Source organism: Atractosteus spatula, chromosome 8, assembly GCF_055471065.1.
Source record: "Atractosteus spatula isolate fAtrSpa1 chromosome 8, fAtrSpa1.hap1, whole genome shotgun sequence".
NCBI classification, from domain to species: domain Eukaryota; kingdom Metazoa; phylum Chordata; class Actinopteri; order Semionotiformes; family Lepisosteidae; genus Atractosteus; species Atractosteus spatula.
The window spans coordinates 3,063,778-3,083,621 of NC_142713.1; the positions used below are offsets into that span (position 1 = coordinate 3,063,778).

At 51.3% G+C, this 19,844-nt stretch overlaps 1 protein-coding gene across 1 annotated transcript in view; it reads right to left on the reverse strand.

The window, feature by feature from the left end:
- Positions 1–4,446: 4,446 nt before the first annotated feature.
- smc1b (structural maintenance of chromosomes 1B) overlaps positions 4,447–19,844 on the reverse strand; it is a 29,649-nt gene continuing 14,251 nt past the window's right edge. The window contains exons 10-25 of the mRNA XM_088922724.1: positions 19,029–19,214; positions 18,046–18,225; positions 17,613–17,759; positions 15,571–15,708; positions 14,538–14,654; positions 13,505–13,611; positions 12,683–12,824; positions 10,021–10,166; positions 8,848–9,001; positions 8,627–8,725; positions 8,361–8,517; positions 7,120–7,274; positions 5,677–5,828; positions 5,225–5,294; positions 4,615–4,725; positions 4,447–4,530 (exon numbers count right to left, since the gene is read on the reverse strand). Coding sequence (XP_088778850.1) covers positions 4,468–4,530; positions 4,615–4,725; positions 5,225–5,294; positions 5,677–5,828; positions 7,120–7,274; positions 8,361–8,517; positions 8,627–8,725; positions 8,848–9,001; positions 10,021–10,166; positions 12,683–12,824; positions 13,505–13,611; positions 14,538–14,654; positions 15,571–15,708; positions 17,613–17,759; positions 18,046–18,225; positions 19,029–19,214 — 2,124 coding nt within the window. The 3' untranslated portion in view covers positions 4,447–4,467. The remainder of the gene's footprint in view (positions 4,531–4,614; positions 4,726–5,224; positions 5,295–5,676; positions 5,829–7,119; positions 7,275–8,360; positions 8,518–8,626; positions 8,726–8,847; positions 9,002–10,020; positions 10,167–12,682; positions 12,825–13,504; positions 13,612–14,537; positions 14,655–15,570; positions 15,709–17,612; positions 17,760–18,045; positions 18,226–19,028; positions 19,215–19,844) is intronic.

Here is a 19,844-nt window from a genome sequence, read left to right on the forward strand (position 1 = left end):
GAGCATAATAATATAATGATCATAGACTTTACATTTCTATTCATTTCTGAAGTACAAAGCAGAATGTCTTTCCCCTACCTTAAATATACGATTAAAATTGTTCAAATACCACGTATTCATTACAGAAAGCAGCGGAGACAGTTATATTGCAAATAAAAAAATTATTTAATTCGAAGAGTACGGGACATTGTGAATCAATAAAGACGTTAAAACATAAGCCTATGTAGTTATATTGCAAATAAGTAAAGCATTTTAAAAATAGATTCTCATCGACAGTAAACAAGGCGATCCACCTGGCGCTGCTGGCTTGAACAGCTCTCAGAGCCGTGATTGGCTAAACCCCCGAACAGCTCGGGCCGCGATTGGGTGAGAGTGAGAATCGATACTCTGATTGGGTACAGCGCCACAGCGGAAGTTCCGAGAACATGTAGACACACAGGTGATGGATGTTCTTCTTGGTCCAAATACTGTAGCCGCGGTTAACTGTGTGTGGTGGATGAGCACGCTGGATATACAGTAACACATCCATTGGTTTCCAATTACTGATCAATCAAAGAGAAGTCGCACTGAGGTCAAAACTGAATAGCAGACAAAGAATGTCATGGCATCCACATCCACTCACGATAGGAGTGCGCGCATCACGATCACATCGTGACACCCATTGCAACTGGCGCACCACTGTCCATATATTGCAATATGACATACCCCGACAAAACGCCCCCGCCCCCATGTCGCAACATGGAGCCCGCATATCGCGATATGGCCCACCCCATGTCACTACACGGAGTCCACATATCGCGATATGACAGACGCCCTCGTGCCCGTGTCGCGACATGAAGCGCGCATATCGCGATATGAAATACCCCGACAAAATGCCCCGCCCCCATGTCGCGACATGAAGCCCGTATATCGCGATATGAAAGACCCCGTCAAAATGCCCCGCCCCATGTCGCGACATGAAAGCCCATATATCGCGATATGAAATACCCCGACAAAATGCCCCGCCCCCATGTCGCGACATGAAGCCCGTATATCGCGATATAAAATACCCCGACAAAAATGCCCCGCCCCATGTCGCGACATGAAGCCCCTATATCGCGATATGAAAGACCCCGTCAAAATGCCCCGCCCCCATGTCGCGACATGAAGCCCGCATATCGCGATATAAAATACCCCGTCAAAAATGCCCTACCCCAATGTCGCGACATGGAGCCCATATGTTGCGACAGCGGTGCCAGGGTGGCATGGAAGCAAGGCGCCAGTCGTGATATCTACTGCCGCGATATACATGCGTTATACATGCGGTCCCTGTCATGACATGCTGAGGAGGTCTTGTCGCGATGGTATCCCACAGTTACGCGTTTGGCAACAGCGTGTCACGGTAGGGAAAGAAAAGGAAAACGTGCCTTAGAAAATACATTCAGTGATCTTACAATCACGGTGATTTTACATAAATTACAACCACAGGTTCATGTCATAGATGGTTAACTTGTTGGCATACGTCATGTTAGTATTATTCACATCCAAGGAGGCTCATATGTTTATAGATATTGATTGTCTTGACAATGTTAAGGGTACGAGCTAAACTGTAACAGAGCGCTTGAACTCGGCAGACGGGGTCCCTGGAGGTCAAAGTCACCGTGCACGGTCACGCGATCACCGGAAAAACAAGGCGCTATATCTCGGGAACGAAAGCAGCACAAACGCTACTTTCAACGGCACAAACGCAGCTCTAACGAATGAGGTGGGTTTCATCGTTTGTGCTGTCTGTAGGGGGGCCAGCTTCACGGAGCTTTTACCTGCCTTTAAATATTCAGCGGACCTGAGTATAACATACCCGAAGAACGTGCAGGCAGGTAGGGGTTTCAGAGGTCGGATGAAACGCATCGCCCCGGGGGTACTACCGAGTGAGGCGCCACGAGAATAAAAACTGCGAAGGTATTAAAATATTAAGTTCGGAAGATCTTGTTCGATCCTTCACGATGCTTTGAAACTTGTCTGAAACCCACGAAAGCAGTATTCTATTTCCGATGCCAGAAGACACCGAATTTGGAAATTCGTGACTGCCCACAAGACTTGACACTGAATTGTTACAGTCGCATTACAGTGCTAACCAACTCATCGTACCTTTAATTGCACCAATGGTCGGCTAATAAAAGCGCCGAATACGTACTTCGGATGTGTTTTAGCTCTGTAAACGTCGTTCACTTAACAATACTGCAGGGCATTTAGAGGCGATCTGAATAGCTATCTGTAAAATGCGCACTCGCCTCTCTCCGTCAATACCATCTTAATATTATTCATGCTTCCCAAAGCTTGTGATTTGACGTCACAATCGCTGTCACGGCCTGTCGCGATTTGTCGCGACTCCTATCAAATTTGAGTTTTATTCACAAAGCGAGCTTTTTTTGTTGTGTGCGTGCGTGTGAGCAGACGGCACAAAATATTACTATCGCCGGAAGAAAAAATGTTGGCCGGGACTAAGAAAGCTGGAGAAGTGAGATTTCTATCTTTATTATAAATTATAGATGACTGTATCGCGGGATATGAAGGTGAATGTCGTAGCGTTTTTAAGGTACAGCTTTCATCTATCTGTATGATATATTTCCTCGGTTAGGATTTAAAAACGCGGCCCGTTGGAAAGATGACCTTTTGAATTTTATCTTTGTGTGGAAAACATGTACATATATCTGTCAATACAGAATGATTTTTCTATACGTACTATATTTCCCTGGCATTATTTAAAAATACTTTCTGGTGTGGATTTTAACGTACTGTACAATAGATGGCACAACGCTATATAGTGATTACTATGCACATCGTAATATCCTTGGGTTTGTCTCGTTATGTAAAAGTCTTAGTAGTAGTATTTAATACTACTAGGGGCAGCAAACATGGATGACGATATTGAGAAAAAAAAATCTTAACAGGCTTAACATGTGCGTGATAGGAATACCGACATATTTAATTCCAGTTGTACATTGTACTACTATTAAATCCGATCAATCTCATACTATACATCTGTCACCTCAAGGCCTCATGGCCTCCTAATAACCCCCCTCTCTGAACTGGCTCCATCCCTCTGCTCTCCTCCCCACTGAGAGCTGGTGTGTGTGAGAGGACTGGAGCATCATCCAGGTGGGGCTGCACACTGGTGGGGGTAGTGGGATTCCCCCTGACCTGGACAGAGCTCTGAGTGGAGGGTCCAGACAGGCGCTATATAAGTGTAAGGATTCTTCCTGCGGGGATGCTACCTCCTGTGTAAGAGACTGTCCCCAATAAATCCTAGGTACATGATTCTGATGTGAAAGGACAGGTTCTTCCTCGATCAAAATGCATCCTACCGCATGTTTCAAATGCTTTTTTTTTTTTTTTTTTTTTTTTACTGCTAACAGTCACGAGGATCTACAGGGAGAGAGAGGGCAGGTCTGGGGCACCGTTTCGTTGCGGTAGTTACAAGAGATGTAGGATAAGCTCGCGGACGGAGACTCCCCAGGCTGGCTCCGCGCTGGCCCGAGGAAGAGTTAGCACCGTTTCAGCTGGCGCTCATTTTGTTCCGGGCTAATCCCGACATGTTCCGACGAACGTGTTTTTTCTCCAGTCTGTCAGTGTTTCTCCCCTCTTTGTTCTCCTGTGTCTCGATTAACTGAGAAACAGTCATGTAATTAGTACACAGTCATGTCTACTGTCACAGGCCACAGCCACTCCTGTCAGAAATGCACGTGGGCTTGTCTTTCTGGACTTGCTTTTGCGTTCTCCCTCTGTCGGGGTGGGGTCTTACCATTTAGTAAGAGAGCTTGACTGCTTTTCGGGTACCTTTGTAAATGTCAGTCTTGAGCTCAGAGGTGGTGGCTGAGAACAGAGAGGAGCAGCTCCTGGGCTTCAGTCCGCAATCTCTCAATCATCAAAATAAGATGAGAACAACACCTTACTGAGTGGGGAAACAAACAAGTTTATTTGTTAATGAGCCAGACTAGAATACCAAGGTCCTGCTGTGTCCGGTTCACATATCTGCAGGACTACGGTTTCTCCACCCAACACCCCTTCAATCAGTGGACTGGAAAACACAATTTCGGAACTAAAGCCGACACAGAAGAACTGACTTTGGTGTCCAAGACAAAACAGAACAACTTGCTGGCACCCGACACCGAACGAGAACGAACTTATGGAAAACCTCATTAACAACAACAACAACAACAACAACACATGGGTCGAAACACAGGAATACGTTACGTTTCTGAACGTAACAAAACAAAAACAAAGACGACTTCAACAAGAAAATGCAAGCGGGGCCATTTTTAACACCCGTTTGTTCGAACTCCGTAAGGCAACCAGTTGAAAGATATGGGCAGAACAATTTAACAGAAAAAGGGCGAGATGCCACTGAGAGAGAACAGAACAGAACACAAAAGCAACCAGGGCATGCCCCAGGCCGGAGAACGTCCTGTCAGCTGGCTACTCTTCCCTCTAAGTAAGTGGAAAGGGGGTGAGGTCCAGGCTCAGAATATGGCTGCACATGCCGCCATCGAACTGCAAGGGAAAGCAAGATCCTCTCAGAACAGGAGCGAGGGCTGGAGGGGTCAGGGGTCAGGGGGTCAGGGAGGGCGCCCTTACCTCCGGGTATACCCCTAGCAGGGAGTCGGCCTGGGAGTAGAACTCCTCCTTCAGGGAGATGACGATCATCTGGAAGTCCTCCCTGGATTGCTCTCTGATGTAGCTGGTGACCTGCAGGGGGGGGGGGGGACGCTGGCACACGTGAGGATCTCACAGCGCGTTTGGCCGCACCCTGCTGGGAGGCCGCGAGAGCGCACCCTGGTGGCTGTTACTCTTCAGCAGTGTTTTATTTATTCCACTAGTCCTGTAGGTCTCTGGGCGGCTTGGCGGCGCTGCACTGCTGCCTCGCGGCACTGGGGCCCTGGGGTGCCGTCTGTGTGGAGTTTGCATGGGCTTCCTCCCACCGTCCGAATGCATGCTGGGAGGTGGACTGGCTTTTGGGTAAAATAGGCTCTGGTCTGAGTGGCTGTGTGTGTGTGAGTGAGTGTGAGTGTGTGGGTGGGTGTCCTGTGATGGATTGGTGTCCTGTCCAGGGTGTACCCTGCCTTGAACCCACTGCTTGCTGGGATAGACTCCAGCTCCCCCCCCAGACCCTGAATTTGGATGAAGCGGTCAGAAAACGGACGGATGGATGGAAACCAATGAAAGATTCTGCTGAAAAGCTCCTTACCTTCCCAATGTTGGTGTTGTCCAGAGCAGCATCAACTTCATCCATGACAAAGAAGGGAGCAGGTCGGTAGCTGCGCAAATCCCGAGATGACGACACATGAAGCGAAAGAACATATAATAATAATAATAATAATTATTATTAACACTTATACAGCACTTTTCTGGACACTCCACTCAGAGAATCCCACTACCGCCACCAGTGTGCAGCCCCACCTGGATGATGCTCCAGTCCTCTCGCACACACCAGCTCTCAGTGGGGAGGAGAGCAGAGGGATGAAGCCAGTTCAGAGACGGGGATCATCAGTAGGCCACGATTTGGCCAGGACACCTGGATTTATACCCCTAATCTTTTCAAGAAATTCCTTTGGATGTTGGGGGAATGACAGCACTGTCCGGGGCGTACCAAAAATACCTTTGAAAGTGGAAAGATCTGACAGGCGGGTCCGACTCTACCTGTTGATAGCGAAGACCAGGGCCAGGGCAGCGATGGACTTCTCTCCCCCCGACAGGTTGTCCATGGGCATGAAGCGCTTGCCCGGGGAGACGCAGTTGTAGTTGATGCCCTCGAGGTAGGGCTCCTCGGGGTTCTCGGGGCTGAGGAAAGCCTGGCCCGACGGACAGGGACGACGCGGTTAAGACATATACAACGGGGCAGGTCGCCGATCCGTGCGGCTTTCGCAGCGGATCGGTTACCCGCCGGGCGACGGTGGCCATAGGAGACGCCAGAGCGCGTGCTCTGGAGCTGCCCCCTTCGCCAAAGAGGCGAGAGGCAGAAACGGACAAACACTCTGCAACGCCTGGGAGCAGGAGCGGTGCTCAGTTACCAGCGCACCCTGCTGGGGCTGGACATCAGGTGACTGATCATTATCAGGGTGGACCGGGACCCGGACCCGGACCGGACTGGACAAGGGGACGGCGGTAGTCGCTTCGGCCGCTGGTGTCCCCAGTAAAACTGCGGAAGGCGAGGAAGACTCTTATCCGGCACAACGCAGAGCAGGGAGCGAGGGAGCCGGAGGAGAGGGTCCTTGCGGACCTCAGAGGGGACGAAGAAGCTCGACGTCGCCAAATGGGGCTTCTCCGCGGCGAGGGGGCGCCGGGAGGGACTGTGGGCCCTGTACAGGGACTAAAGAGGAAACCCCTGTTCCCTGAGCTCCTGCGGAGGACCGGACGGAGGACCGAGGTGGGACAGGGACATGGCACGGACAACAGCAAGTGGCAGGGCCTGGAGGGACTCTTTCACTGTGCAGGTCCGGCCCCATCGTCCACTTGCACTGACTGATAATGGACAGTCACCTGATTCAGAAAGTTTTGAAAGAAATAGTGTGATCTATTTATTAGTGTGATGTATTTATTGCGAGATGTTTTCTGCGAAATAAAGTTTATTTGGATAGAAAAAAAACAGTTTTACTCTTCTGACACCTGAAGAAGGCTCCACAGCCAAAACGTTGCGTCTCTTTTCTTCTCCTTTCAGCCTGGAATAAACCTATATTCCTATTCCTATATTACGTACGGTATAACCTTCACCCAAGACCTAATTTCATTCTATGAAAGACGACAAAGCAATGTTTTTGTGCGGATCATTAGCTGTTTGTTTGTTGTGTTTTTACATTTATTTCCACAGGTAACCTCCCATCTATGCTGGCACAATGGAAGTAGTGCATCACATATAAAAACAACTGTGGAATGAAAGATGAGAGCAGGATGTTACTTTGTTATTTAGTATAAGTTCTTATCTGTAAACCCATTCATCGATAGATGCAGTCTAGATCCCAGTTAATTCGCCAGTGTCAGGCGAGAGGAAGACAAACCCCACCAGATGCTAAGTGAGGCTGGGTCCGCTCACTCCCCAGACGAGACATCTCCGAGCGACTGCTCTGTAGAACGCCGTCTCCTCACCTGGGCGCTGGTGTTGCGACACAGCTTTTTGTAGATCTGATCGATGGCGACGCAGACGTGCTCGAAGCACTGGCTGAAGAGCTGGTACCGCCGGGCTTTCACCTGCTCGAACTCCAGACGGGCCTTGTTCGCTGCTCTCCTGCTGGCCTCAAACTCTTTATCGGATAGATAGATACTTTATTGATCCCGTGAGGGAAACTGCAGTGCGACAGCAACTTAACACGGACAACACAGACACAGTGCAACGAATGATACAATGACAATAATACAATACAACCAGTACAGTGAGAAGTGCACTAAGAAGAGTTGCTCACAGTCCAGAACACACAAAGAACAAACCAGAACAGAACAGGACACAAAAAAGTCATATTGCACAATATGAACATAAATATAAATGTATTGCACAGGTCCCTGGCATATATTGCACAAAAAACGGTTGTAAACGGGAAAAGAAAAAGAGCAGATGTATCAGTTTGCTGTTCAGTCCAGAAACAGGTCACTGTCCGTGTTGCCTCTGCCCAGACGCAAGGTGGAGGTGTTGAACTGTCTTATGGCAGAAGGCAAGAAAGCAAGAAAACGCAACAAAAGCACAAGGCGTGCAAGAGCAAGCCTTCAGCAACAAGACCGAAATACACACAGCGCGCTGCCAGTCAGCGGATATTTTAGAATTATCCAGGTTAAATTTAGCTCAGAACATCAGGCAGGTTGCAAAGGAGTGGAGACCGTCTGGATGCTTTTCAGCAACTCCCGTCGATATAAAATCAAAATATCACAGCTGGACATAACTGTATTAACACTAGCAAAAGAGTTTTTGAGGTTATGGCTCAAGTGTAAAAAGCAGACTTTCGGGTCAACTGGACAATCCCCTGTGCCTTTAGACCAGATCCACTGTGAGACTGGAAGTCTTACACACTACTGAGCTGGACTGGGAGGAGAAAGTTTTCATACACAGAGATCTTTCAGGCCCTCCACTTAGCGGCCTACATTGTCCCGAGAGTAAAGACCACTAACATCCCGTACTGCAGGAGGAGTCCAAACCGTTTTAGGTATCCGGGGATCTTCCTTGTTACCGTCCCAGGTTTCTGTACTTCGAGTACTCTTTGAGCACAGAGAGCTTGAGCGCCCAGTGCTCAGCTCTGTGAGACATGGCGAGGAAGAAAGGGGAAGAACTGGACGGGAGAGAGAGGGAGGGGACAGAGACGCCGCCGCTATCGGCAAGCGAGCGTCTGAACTGTTCGTACCGTGGGCGACTTCCTGGAACTTCCCCTGCACCCTGGACATCTTCTCCAGCACCTTCAGATTGGGAGCGGTGGACCTCTTGAGGACGTCCTCCTGCGCCCGGGCCGTCTGCTCCAGCCTCTCCAGCTGCGCCTGAATCTCCTTCTCGTCTTCGAGCCCCTGTTGGGAACCCAGCGGCTGAGGGCCGGCTCTCGATCAGGCGAACCGAAGGGATGCCGCCGCCACCGCCGCCGACGGAGACGGGGATCGATTTTTCCGCCCCCCTCACCTGGAGGTCGTCTTCCAGCGCGCTGAAGTCGATCAGCAGCTGTCCCTCGCGCTCGTAGATATCCGCTGTGGTGGCCACGCTCTCCATCTCCGAGTCGAGCTGCGCAGACCAGACACACACCGACGTTCAGCCTTTTTTTTTCTCCCCAGGGATGACGCGGAAAAACCGGGCCGCCGGTTTCTCGCGCCGCACAGAGGGGGTCGACCGCTTTGCGCCCTCACCTGCACCTCGCTGATGTCGTCCAGGGACCCCGACAGGAAGGGGATCGGCAGCCCCAGGATCTTGCAGGAGAGCAGGATGTTGTGTCTCTCCATCTTCTTCTGCTCCACAGAGGTTTCGAGGGACAAGACATCCTTCTGCATCCTCCCGAGCTGCCTGCAGGGGTTGCGCCCAGAGGACAGCAGGTCACTGACGATCATTTAAAGAGCAAAGAACTGCTGAATAACTATTAATCTGACCGAAGACGTCTTTAACCACCCCCCCCCAGGCACTCCCCCTGGGGCGTGGGGTTCCCAGGGTGACCTGCCGGGAAAGACGGGGCTCAGTTTTCCCAGAACGTGGCTTCACTCCAACACCTCCATACCGGCACACCTTCTGGGGAATCCATAAAGACTTGTTTTGGAGCGCGCCCATCCCTGGATTGATTTAATGTCATTCGCTTCTTGAAAAGAGTTCAAAAAGGCGAACATTCGGAAACCAAAAATGGTATTCCCACTACTTTACGTACAAACTTTCCGATTTCTTTTCTACCCCCCTAGGTGTAGAAAATCGCCCAGCATGACTAATTACCCATATAGAGCCCGGACCCGTCAAAAGACGGAACACTGAAGTTTGTTTAAAAAATATACACATCTAGCTCTCGCTGCAGCGAAAATCAGGTCTTGAATGCACGCTTCGTTCAAGCAAAAATGAACCGTACATTACGGGATAAGTGTACCGATGACCCATCATGACCTGTGGGTGTTTACACTAGGCTTCTAAACTGTTCGTGATCCAAAAAAAGTCTCCTACTGCAGCACCATACATAGCTACAGCATTAACCTACTGTCACGACTCGTACCTTCTCTCGTAAACGCCCTGGCGTTCCCACGTGTACTAGATTCCAGGCACGCCCATCCAGGAACTAATTATCCAACCACGTCTCTCTCTCGTCGATATTTAAACACTCTTCACCGGCTTAGCTGCAGTCACTACTGAGAAGTCTTCCACAGCTCTCTCGTCTTCCCGACCTGGTGCTCCTGATTTCGACTTCGCTCTTGCCCAGCGACTTGGGTCTGGCCTACTGGATTTGCTTTTGCTCGAACCCTCTTCCTCGCGGCTTCGCGCCGGGGTCCAACAACTCGCCTCTTTCAGAAACCCCGACACCCGCGAAGTCACCGCTCCCCCACGCTAACCTGGAGACCTCCTGCAGACCCTTGACCCTCCTCTCGGCCTCCTCCTTGGCGCTGTTCACTTCCGCGGTCTTAGCCAGCAGCCTGTTCTTCAGGTCCAGCAGGGCGGCCATGGCCTCGTCAACAGCTCTCAACAGGTCGTCTTCCACCTGGGAGGAAGACAAATGGTTACCGGCCGCGTGGTGCGTCTGTGCGGGGGTCCCTGACCAGGTGAACACCCCAATATCCATCCCTTTCCCTACCATTTTATCCAGTCCGGGCTCACGGGAGAAGCCGAAGCCTATCCTGGTAGGGAATGGGAGCAAGGTAGGACACACCCTGGAAGGCACGCTCGTCCGTCACAGGACACACACACACACACACACACACACACACACACACACACACACACACACACACACACACACACACACACACACACCAGGGCCAATTTTCCCAGAAGCCAATTAACCCACCATCTTGTCTTTGGACTGTGGGAGGAAACTGGAGCGCCTTGAGACAGGAGAACATGCAAACTCCACACAGACAGCACACCCCGGGTCCAGAATAGAGCCCAGGGCCTCAGCACTGCAAGGCAGCGATGCTGACCACTGTCCCCATGGTCCGCTCACCTCCCTAACATGTTTTCCTAATACGATGCAGACCAAAATGGTGCAACTATTATCAGCGATGCAGTTTTTAACGTCTAATTGGCAGATACGGTAAACGTCTGTTTGTATCGGGAACGCACATTTCTAACCACATTATCACAGGTCTCACAAAGCTCAAGCTCTGTTTATGACCACTGCAAAGGACTGACTAATACATCTTGAATAAAAAGAGACATATAATCTGTTTAAGGCTGAGGTAAGGGTACCTTTTTAATATTTTAATATAACACTGTGTTTGCTAAAACACTGTGACTTTTGATAACCAATGCATCGATATTAAAACAGCAACCAAAAATGACACTGTAATACTTCTGACACGGTGCAACAAGAAACTCTAGATAAAAATAACCTTATGAAGTCAGAACAGTAGCCGATGGGGAATGCTGAGATAAATGGACCTCTCTCATGCGAACCACTATACTAATCGTCACCTGCTCCTTGAACACCTCACTGAAATTAAATGCACGGCTACCTTTTCCTTTGTGTATTGATAACGATCTGTTAGACACCCGCATAGTAGCTCACCGCCTTCATTCTGTGGTTTTCAACCCTCAGTAGCTGTTTTTAGACATTTTCTGTTGCCTGCGTTTCCTTCCAAAAAGCCCTTTTGTATTCTGGGATGTTTTGCTTTTGTGATGGTGAAGCATTCCCCCACACGCCACACCAGCGCCAGGCGAGGCAATGCTGAAGCTGCTTTCCTTTTACTTCCGCTGGCAAAGCGACCTGGAAATCAAACCACGCGCATAACTCGAGGGGCGAATTATACACGGATGGTCGTGGCTGGTCTTAAAGGCACTGGTCTTAATACGAGTGTCGAAACGAGCCGACTTTTAGCTCCAGCGCTGCCAGGCCAGATTCAAAGAGGCCGAATCCGAGCTCTTCCACGTGCACTGACCTGTCAAAGGGCTCCCCCTAGTGGAGGACCAATGTAGAACAACTAAACTGTCACGGTATGTCACAAACGGGGGGAATCTACAGGGAAGAGAGCACTGCTGCCAACAACGAGGACATTGGAGGAAATAAAAAAAATTTCCTCAGTTATCTCGTGATAAGCAGACAGCAGATTATGTTGAAATTATGAGATAGCACCTTCTCGCGTACTGCATGCGATCAGGGCGACACCCCAATTGTGGTGTCCTGAACTGTGGGAATCCTACTCCGTTGGGCCCCTGAGCGAGGCCCTTAACCCCAACTGCTCCAGGGGCGCCGTATAAACGGCTGACCCTGCGCTCTGACCCCCAGCTTCTCTCCCTGTCTGTGTGTCTCATGGAGAGCAAGCTGGGGTCTGAGAAAAGACGAATTCCTCATGCAAGAAATTGTATCTGGCCAATAAAGTGATCTCATCTCTTACAATACCCGCATTGTCAATATCAGACTTACAGCAATGGAATGGATTGCACGGACAGCTCTTCCTGGTTTACAGGTAAGTGCGACTGTCCTCACGGTTATAAAGACTGTGTTCACAAGAGGCAGAAACTGTAACGCCTCACTATGATTAAACCGCAATAGAAAGCCGGACACCGTCGCGAACACTGAGCCCACGGCTCCAGCTGAGCTCTCAGTAGCTTCTAGGAGCGGATGGTGTGTCGGTGTACAATGTAACAGGTTGCTCGTACACTCAAATGACCTCTGCTATCGTGCAGTTACGAGGTAATTTAACTACGTGCCTCTTGGGGCAAGTTTTTTTTTTAACTTTTGGGTGTCAATATCCACATTCATGAGAAACCGGCAGGTCGAACGCACCTAAGACGGGCACAGCAACTTTTGTTGGTAAGATTTGATCTTCACTGCAGGAAATTCTTAGTCACTGACTGCCTCACTTACACAGAAACCTTCAAAACTATTTGCAGCTTTTAAGTACTTTACAATTTATCACCGAGAACCTGGCTGTTCTTTTCAGAAAGGCAATGAATTAAAAGCAATGGGTAATATCCATTAATATTTACTGCATAATGCACTGCCTCCACGTTCCATACTGCAAATATTGTGCTCTTCTCAAAAACAGACAGCCTTACTTTCTTCTGCTCGGCAATCCTGCGTTCCTCCTGGTCAATGGTCTCCTCCAGTTCCTGGATCTTCTTCCTCTGCTTCTGCAGCTGCTCCAGCTCGTAGTCCAGCTGGGTGCCGAGCCGCGTTTTCTGGGTTTCGAACTGCAGCCTAGCGGCGGACACAAACACCCGGCAGTCATTAAATTCCTGGAGGAAAACTGAAGATGACATAAGGCTTCTCTCCTCGTAGCTCACAACCTGCACTTCTAGTTAAAAATGCAGACTTTCCATTGGTTTGGCTCTCTAATGAACTGCAATACTGTTTGGACTTTGCATGTTCTCCCATGTTTATGTGGGTTTCCTACAGCAGTCCATAAACATGCTGGTAGGTTAAATGGCGTCTGGGAAAACTGGCCCTGGTGTGAAAGTGTGTGTCCTACGATGGACTGGCCCTGGTGTGAGTGTGTGTCCTGTGATGGACTGGTGTCCCGCCCAGGGTGTACCCTGCCTTGCGCCCGTTGCTTGCTGGGATAGACTCCAGCTCCCCCACGATCCTGTACTGGAAGAGGAGGATAGAAAATGGATGAACAGATGGTTTTGTTAACTAATGTACTGTGTCATGCTTGGGAATTGTAAAAAGACACTTTGGCAGGTGCACGGAAAACGTCACTTATGCAAAACAAATGAGACTTCCACACATTCGCAATCCACACAACGCCACGACGACGGCGTTATGCCTCCACCGGTCCCCAGTTTGGAGGGCTAACCCAAATGAATGAATGAATGAGAAAGCAGGGACACCGGTCCAACAGGGTTCTGAGAACCGGCCGAAACACGGGAGGAACCTGCCGTTTCTTGTCAATCTCCTGCTGCTGCTTGATGTGCTCGTCCTCGTACTCCCGGATGTTGGCAACACCAATCTCAATGCAGAAATCGAAGAACACCGCGTCTTCAATCTAGGAGGGCAAAATACGACACAGTATTTCAAGACTTCTGCTCTTCCTCAAGTCCTCCTAAGCCACAAGGTGCTCTGGGAAGGGGGACGACGAATGCCCTTAGTGACATTTATGTTCACTGTTTAACTTGCAGTCCCCCGCGTCCTCCTCTGCTTCCTGCACGCTGTCGTGTCCTAAGGCACCCAAACATCAGACGTAGCTAGGACCAGTTAAAAAATCCACACACTTAAAAGTCCGTCAATCCAAACACAATCCAAGCTTAATATTACACACAACCAATATCCCCATTTCTAATGTCTGAAGAGGACAATCTGCAGCCTGAGCCTCACTTTGTTCAAGTGGAGAACCGCATCCACTACAAGGAGACAAGAAGAGGTGAATTCCGCGCGAAAACATAGGAGAAGCTCAATGTGATGGCTGTCGTGCCTACTTCAGGTGTGGGAGAGAGAGCAGCCCAGTGTGTGATCTCCTGTCCCAGCCTGAGGAACAGTGGGCCTGTCTCCCAATACTGCTCCATATGTGTACAGTATATGTAAATATTTTATGACATGTCTCTGTTGTAAATGTCAGTAATATGTCTGTAGATTTTATTTTACGTTTTTTATTTTCGTTTGCTTCGGCAACACTGATTGTACCCATCGGTCATGCTAATAAAGCACCTTGAATTGAATTGAACTGAGAGAGAGAGAGACCACAACAGAACAACCCCTCTCTCACATCTGAAGGAGCCTGTGAACCTGGAACAGAGTTTCTCCTTCCCGTTTTTCAACCCTTTCTTGTTCCTTTTTTGCGACCCTCACCTTGCCGACTCGAGTCTCGCAGTTTAGTGTTCACGAAGCGGCCCGTTACAAAATCGAAAAGGCACAGAACCCTGCTTAACATGCTGCAGACGGAGGTAAAGGGCTGCTCCGCATCTCCCCGCTTACCGCGTTCATCTCTTCTTGGATGCCGCTCATCCGGGCCTCCCTCTCCTCCACGCTCCCCTTCAGCATGGCGATCTCCGCCTCCAGGTTCATCAGCTCGCTCTCCAGCTTCGACTTTTCCTGGAGGCCGCAGGACGAGAAAGAAACTGAGGCGGATGCAGAAGTCCAGCCACACCTTTCGCACCCAGCAGTCTGTTACAAGAAAACTGACCACCCTTAAGGGACGGAGAGTTAAACATGTCGACCAGGTTTCATCTCTGTTTCCTGACAACGCGACAGAGACAGAAGGGAAGATCGTGTTTGGCAATTTGTCAAAATATCCATCCATCCTAATCTTCTAACTGCTTCTTCCAATTCAGAGTCGTAGGCGGAGCAGGAGCCTATCCAGGCAAGCAATGGGCGCCATGCAGGGAACACCCTGTACAAGACACCAGGACACACAGACACACACAGACACACACCAGGGCCAGTCCATCACAGGACACACACACACACACACACACACACACACACACACACACACACACACACACACACACCAGGGCCAGTCCATCACAGGACACACACACACACACACCAGGGCCAGTCCATCACAGGACACACACAGACACACACAGACACACACCAGGGCCAGTCCATCACAGCGTAAGAGTGTAATTTGCAGAAATTTCGGTTTTAATACTAGTAGCTCCATTACAGCATTTCTTGTGACTAAAACTGTACTGGAATTCTGTGAAACTTATGGATACTTATGAATATTTAATTTTGGGGATTTTTTTCTGATTTTACGCACCGGTTTTTGTTGCACCACCAATCCAGTACGACAACAAACAGTGCCGTGCTGAGGTTTTCACTGTATTGGATAAAGCAGTTTAGAAGATGGATGGATATTCCAAACAGCTGGGAAATTCATTCCCCTAGAGGAAGTCTTGGGATTTAAGAGCTGAGGCGTTGTGAACGTAGGGCCCGACTGCCTTCAATCCCAGGGTCTGATTTTCTCTGTGCCCTTCACAGTTGCCGCCGGGACCCTGTTTACCGCGTTGCACTGGGCCAGGTTCCTCTTCCTGATGGAGTCCAGCTCGCTGAGGGTGTACTTGAGCCGGGTCTGGATCCCCTGAGCCTGGGCCGCCACCTGCTTCAGATCCGCCTCCTTCCTCCTCACCTTCATCAGCTCCTGCACGGCACAGGCAGACGCAGAGTCACAGACCTTTAGGGGCACTGAGTCCAGGTAGACACCCATACTACCTGACCTCAGTGGCACTACACACCTCGAGTATTAAACATGAATTAAATATGAATCCTTACACAGGGAAACTGAAGTGAAAGAATTATGCCAGCAGCGACAGGTATCACTCGTGCGGGGATCAGATCATAGACAGGGTTTTCACCCGTCTATCTCATTGACCTTGTCTAGTCTGATAAATCATAGTCCTTCTCATGTTCCTAGACAAGAGATCCACTGGGCCCATCTAGACTGCTTGCTAATGAGTAGTTAATTGACTGGAGGGGCTCACCCAGCTGTGTCTTGAGAACAGCCAGGGTACCGGCTTCAACAACATGGCTGGACAGCTTGTCCCCCACCCCCACCAGAGGAGACACGCCTCCTCTCCTCAGTTTTAAATACACTTCCAAGAAACTAGCTTGACATCTGATATCTAAAATCAGCGGAAGTATCTCTTTTCAAGCGCAGTAAAGATGATATAATTGAGGCTTTCCCTTTTACGAGGTCCCGCCCCACCCTACGGCTGTTCCTGGAAAGAAAACATTAAACTATAACAGTGAAAAGGCAATACATTTCAGTCTTCACAAAACGGCCCGTTACAATCGAAAAGCACAGAAATCTGTTCCAACATGCTGCAATCTCACGATTCAAACAGAGCTTCTCATATCTCCCTTTTACCGCAGTCATCTCTTCCTGGGTGCTGTTCATTCGGGCCACTGAAACGACCGATAAGATGGGAGCACGTTTCCATCTTCCATCCTCTTTAAAAGAGCTCAGAGACCCTGGACGGGCTCGAACCAGCAGCATTTCGGCCAACAGCCGAACACGCTACCCGACCCCGCCACACAGGCCTGGAGTCTGTTCATGAGTAGCTGACGAGCCCAGAAAGTTGATAAGACTCCTCAGCTGTATCTCAGTTTAGCAACTTCCTGTCACACATCTGGAGCCACCTGGGGAGGTGACCTCGAATCGCAGCCAGTTAGAAACCAGTGAGCTTCTCCCACGCGGGGCAGGGGCGTTCCGCTCTGTTACGGGAGCGTGTATTTAGATTTAAGAAGTTCCCAAAACAGATTAAATCGGGAAAGGTGAGAGTATTGACCGAAATAGGGGTCGAAAGTCGGAATCCACAAACCACAGTCGGAAGTCAAGGCAGGGTGCTCGGGTAGCACAGACAGGGGAGAAACACAAATGGCGAAATCCACAAGTCGTAGTCGAGAAGCCGGAGCCAAGGAGATCGGGTACCGAAAACGGGGGAGAAACACCAACGCCGAAACCCGGGAGCCGACATCCACAAATCGGAGTCGGGAGAAGGTAAGGCAGAAGCCGGAAAACCGAGGTATAAGGCGCAAACCAAGAACCGCAACAGGTAGCTCCGAGAAGGTAAAAACCCAATACTGAGCAGGGAGCGTAGTGCTGGAAGTTCCTAAAACCTGAAAAAGCCGGAAGTGTGGTGCTAACAGGTGAGGTGACCGGTTGGGTGTCCAGGCGCGAGGGGTGACCGGTGAGGTGTCTGGGCGAGGGGGGTGACCCGGTGAGGTGACCGGTGAGGTGACCGGGCGCGAGGGGTGACCCGGTGAGGTGTCCGGGCGCGAGGGGTGACCCGGTGAGGTGACCCGTGAGGTGACCGGGCGCGAGGGGTGACCCGGTGAGGTGACCCGTGAGGTGACCGGGCGCGAGGGGTGACCGGTTGGGTGTCCGGGCGCGAGGGGTGACCCGGTGAGGTGACCGGTGAGGTGTCCGGGCGCGAGGGGTGACCCGGTGAGGTGACCCGTGAGGTGTCCGGGCGCGAGGGGTGACCCGGTGAGGGGCTGCGTGGAGCGGAGGCTGTAACAAGGTGGCCGCGGGCGGGGACTCACGTGCAGCTCGCGCGTCAGCCGGTCCCGCCGCTCCTTCAGCCTGTCCATCTCCTTCTCGTCCCAGCACCGCGCCCTGCTGCGGAGGTCGCTGGAGCCCCCCGAGATCACCCCGGACTTCAGGAAGAGCGTGCCATCGAGGGCGACGGTCTGCGCAAAAAGCAGGGCGAGGTCGGTAAAAGCTGCAGCTGTAAAAGCTGTTCCGATAACCACACACACACAGTTTATAACCCAGTATCGTCCCTGGGTTAAGCCGAAGAAGAATGATGAAGGGTCTCTGAAATAAAGCCTTGTTTTAAGGAGTTCACGTGTCTTCCAGGCATCACAACATACCTGAACAAGTTTCACGCTTCTGTCTAGAGACGGGCGCTCCTAAAAAAACAAAGGGAGTTCGACTTCTGTTTCAAAAAAAACTTCCAAGGGGCGCGGCGCTTACTTTCAAGCGCTCGGGGCCCCCGAACGCGATCTGGCGCGCCTCCTGCAGGGTCTCGCAGACGAGCCCGTTCCCGCAGACGAACTGCACCGCCCTCTTCAGCGGCGGGGAGGCGCTCTGCACCACGTCGACCGCCATCTTGGCCCCCTTCACCTCCCTCAACCGCTCGTTCAGGGGCCTCACCTGCGCGGGGGGGAAAGGAGGAGGGAATGAGGGGGGGAGGGCCCCCGGCCTTTCACCTCGCCTTGTGTCGAGCCGGGGGGAAAAGAAAGGGACCTACGGCCTGCCTGTCAGAAAGCTGGCGCAGCCTAGTTCAGTCAGCCTCATTGATCATCCCTGACATCAGTTCCTCACCTACAAGAGCCACAAGTACTGTACGTCCCCTTCTCTCCCTCACTCCCTTTTAAATCCCTCCCCCCACCTCTACAGCTGCCCCGCGGTCACTCCTCACTCTGCGGGGGGGGGGGGGGTCCCAGCCTCCTCGCCCTGCCGCCATGAAGACGCCCCCCCCCCCCAGCAGCCCGCCGAGCGGGAGAGGCCGTCACTCCTAGCAAAGAAGCAAGGACGGGAATCATTCTGTAAAGCCCGCAGTGCTGACGCAGTAAACGGACCCTCCGCAGAGTCCTGGACGCAGGTCGGAAAAGATGTGAACCGGGACAGTGTACTACCGAGGCCAAATCGCTGGACGAGAGACGAAGACGAGGACAGGTTCCGCATTCCAAGGCCGCTCGTCATATTAGAGAGAGCAAGAGAGAAAATGGGAGGCCGAGCGTTCCCAAGGAGCTACCTGGGAGAGGGTTTAAGTATGTCTGGGTGTGGAGGGTGCGGTAACCAGCAAACCGCCCTGATCAGTTCACGGATCTGTTCGGAGGCGTTTGCGGGGATCGCCCCCCCCCCCAGGCTGGCGCTTGACTGGGGTGAGACCGTGTGTGTGTGTGGGGGACCCCGATTCGCAGCGGGCGAGAGGCATCCCCCCCCCCCCTTACGTCGAGGTAGTCGAGAGCGAGGAAGGTCTCCGGCTCGGCCCTCTCCTCCTTGAGGAACGAGATGCAGGCCCGCGCGACCCGCTCCGTCGTCACCACGATGGCGTTCAGGTACTTGCCGAAGACTTTGGTCACGGCCAGCTGGTACTTCTTGTGGATGGGGTGGCAGAGGTCGAACAGCCGGCCGAACTGTCGCGAGAAACGGAGACTGAGCTGAGCTGAGCTCCTGGGGCAAAGGCTCCTCCCCCACCGCGCCCTTGCGACAGCTTGCCGCAGGGAAACACTTTGCCCGCGTCCATGCGGGCGACTGATTTGGATGCCGACGTCCGGTGACATCGCTCGGCCCAGTGGCGCGGCACGTCGCGACGGTGCCTTGCAGTGGGTGCAGGCGGTTCTGGCCCTGGGCACCCTCTGCGTGGAGCCTGCACGTTTGAGCCGTGGGTCATTTGGGTTCCTGACCAAGTGGTCTCCTTCCGCGGTCCCAAGACATGCCGCCTGGGTTAATCGGGGGGTCTCTAAATTAGGGTTCCCACCGGTGCCTGTGCGCAAAGCGAAAAGGACTGGCGACCATTCTGGGATGTAAACTTCTCTCCTTCGTTCGTACAAAAACGTCGATATCTTAAGAGCCCAGAAACTGGGCTGTGTGCGCACACTCCTCGTCAACGGTGAGTGCAACACAAGCGCTGCCAATTTTGGGGTTTATGGCTTTAGGTTACTTACCGCTTAATTATTTTTGTGATCATCCCTATTAAAGGCTGTCATTCATTCCGATTCCTCAGTTTACAGTTTTTGGTTACTTTTTTATACAGAGAATTGACA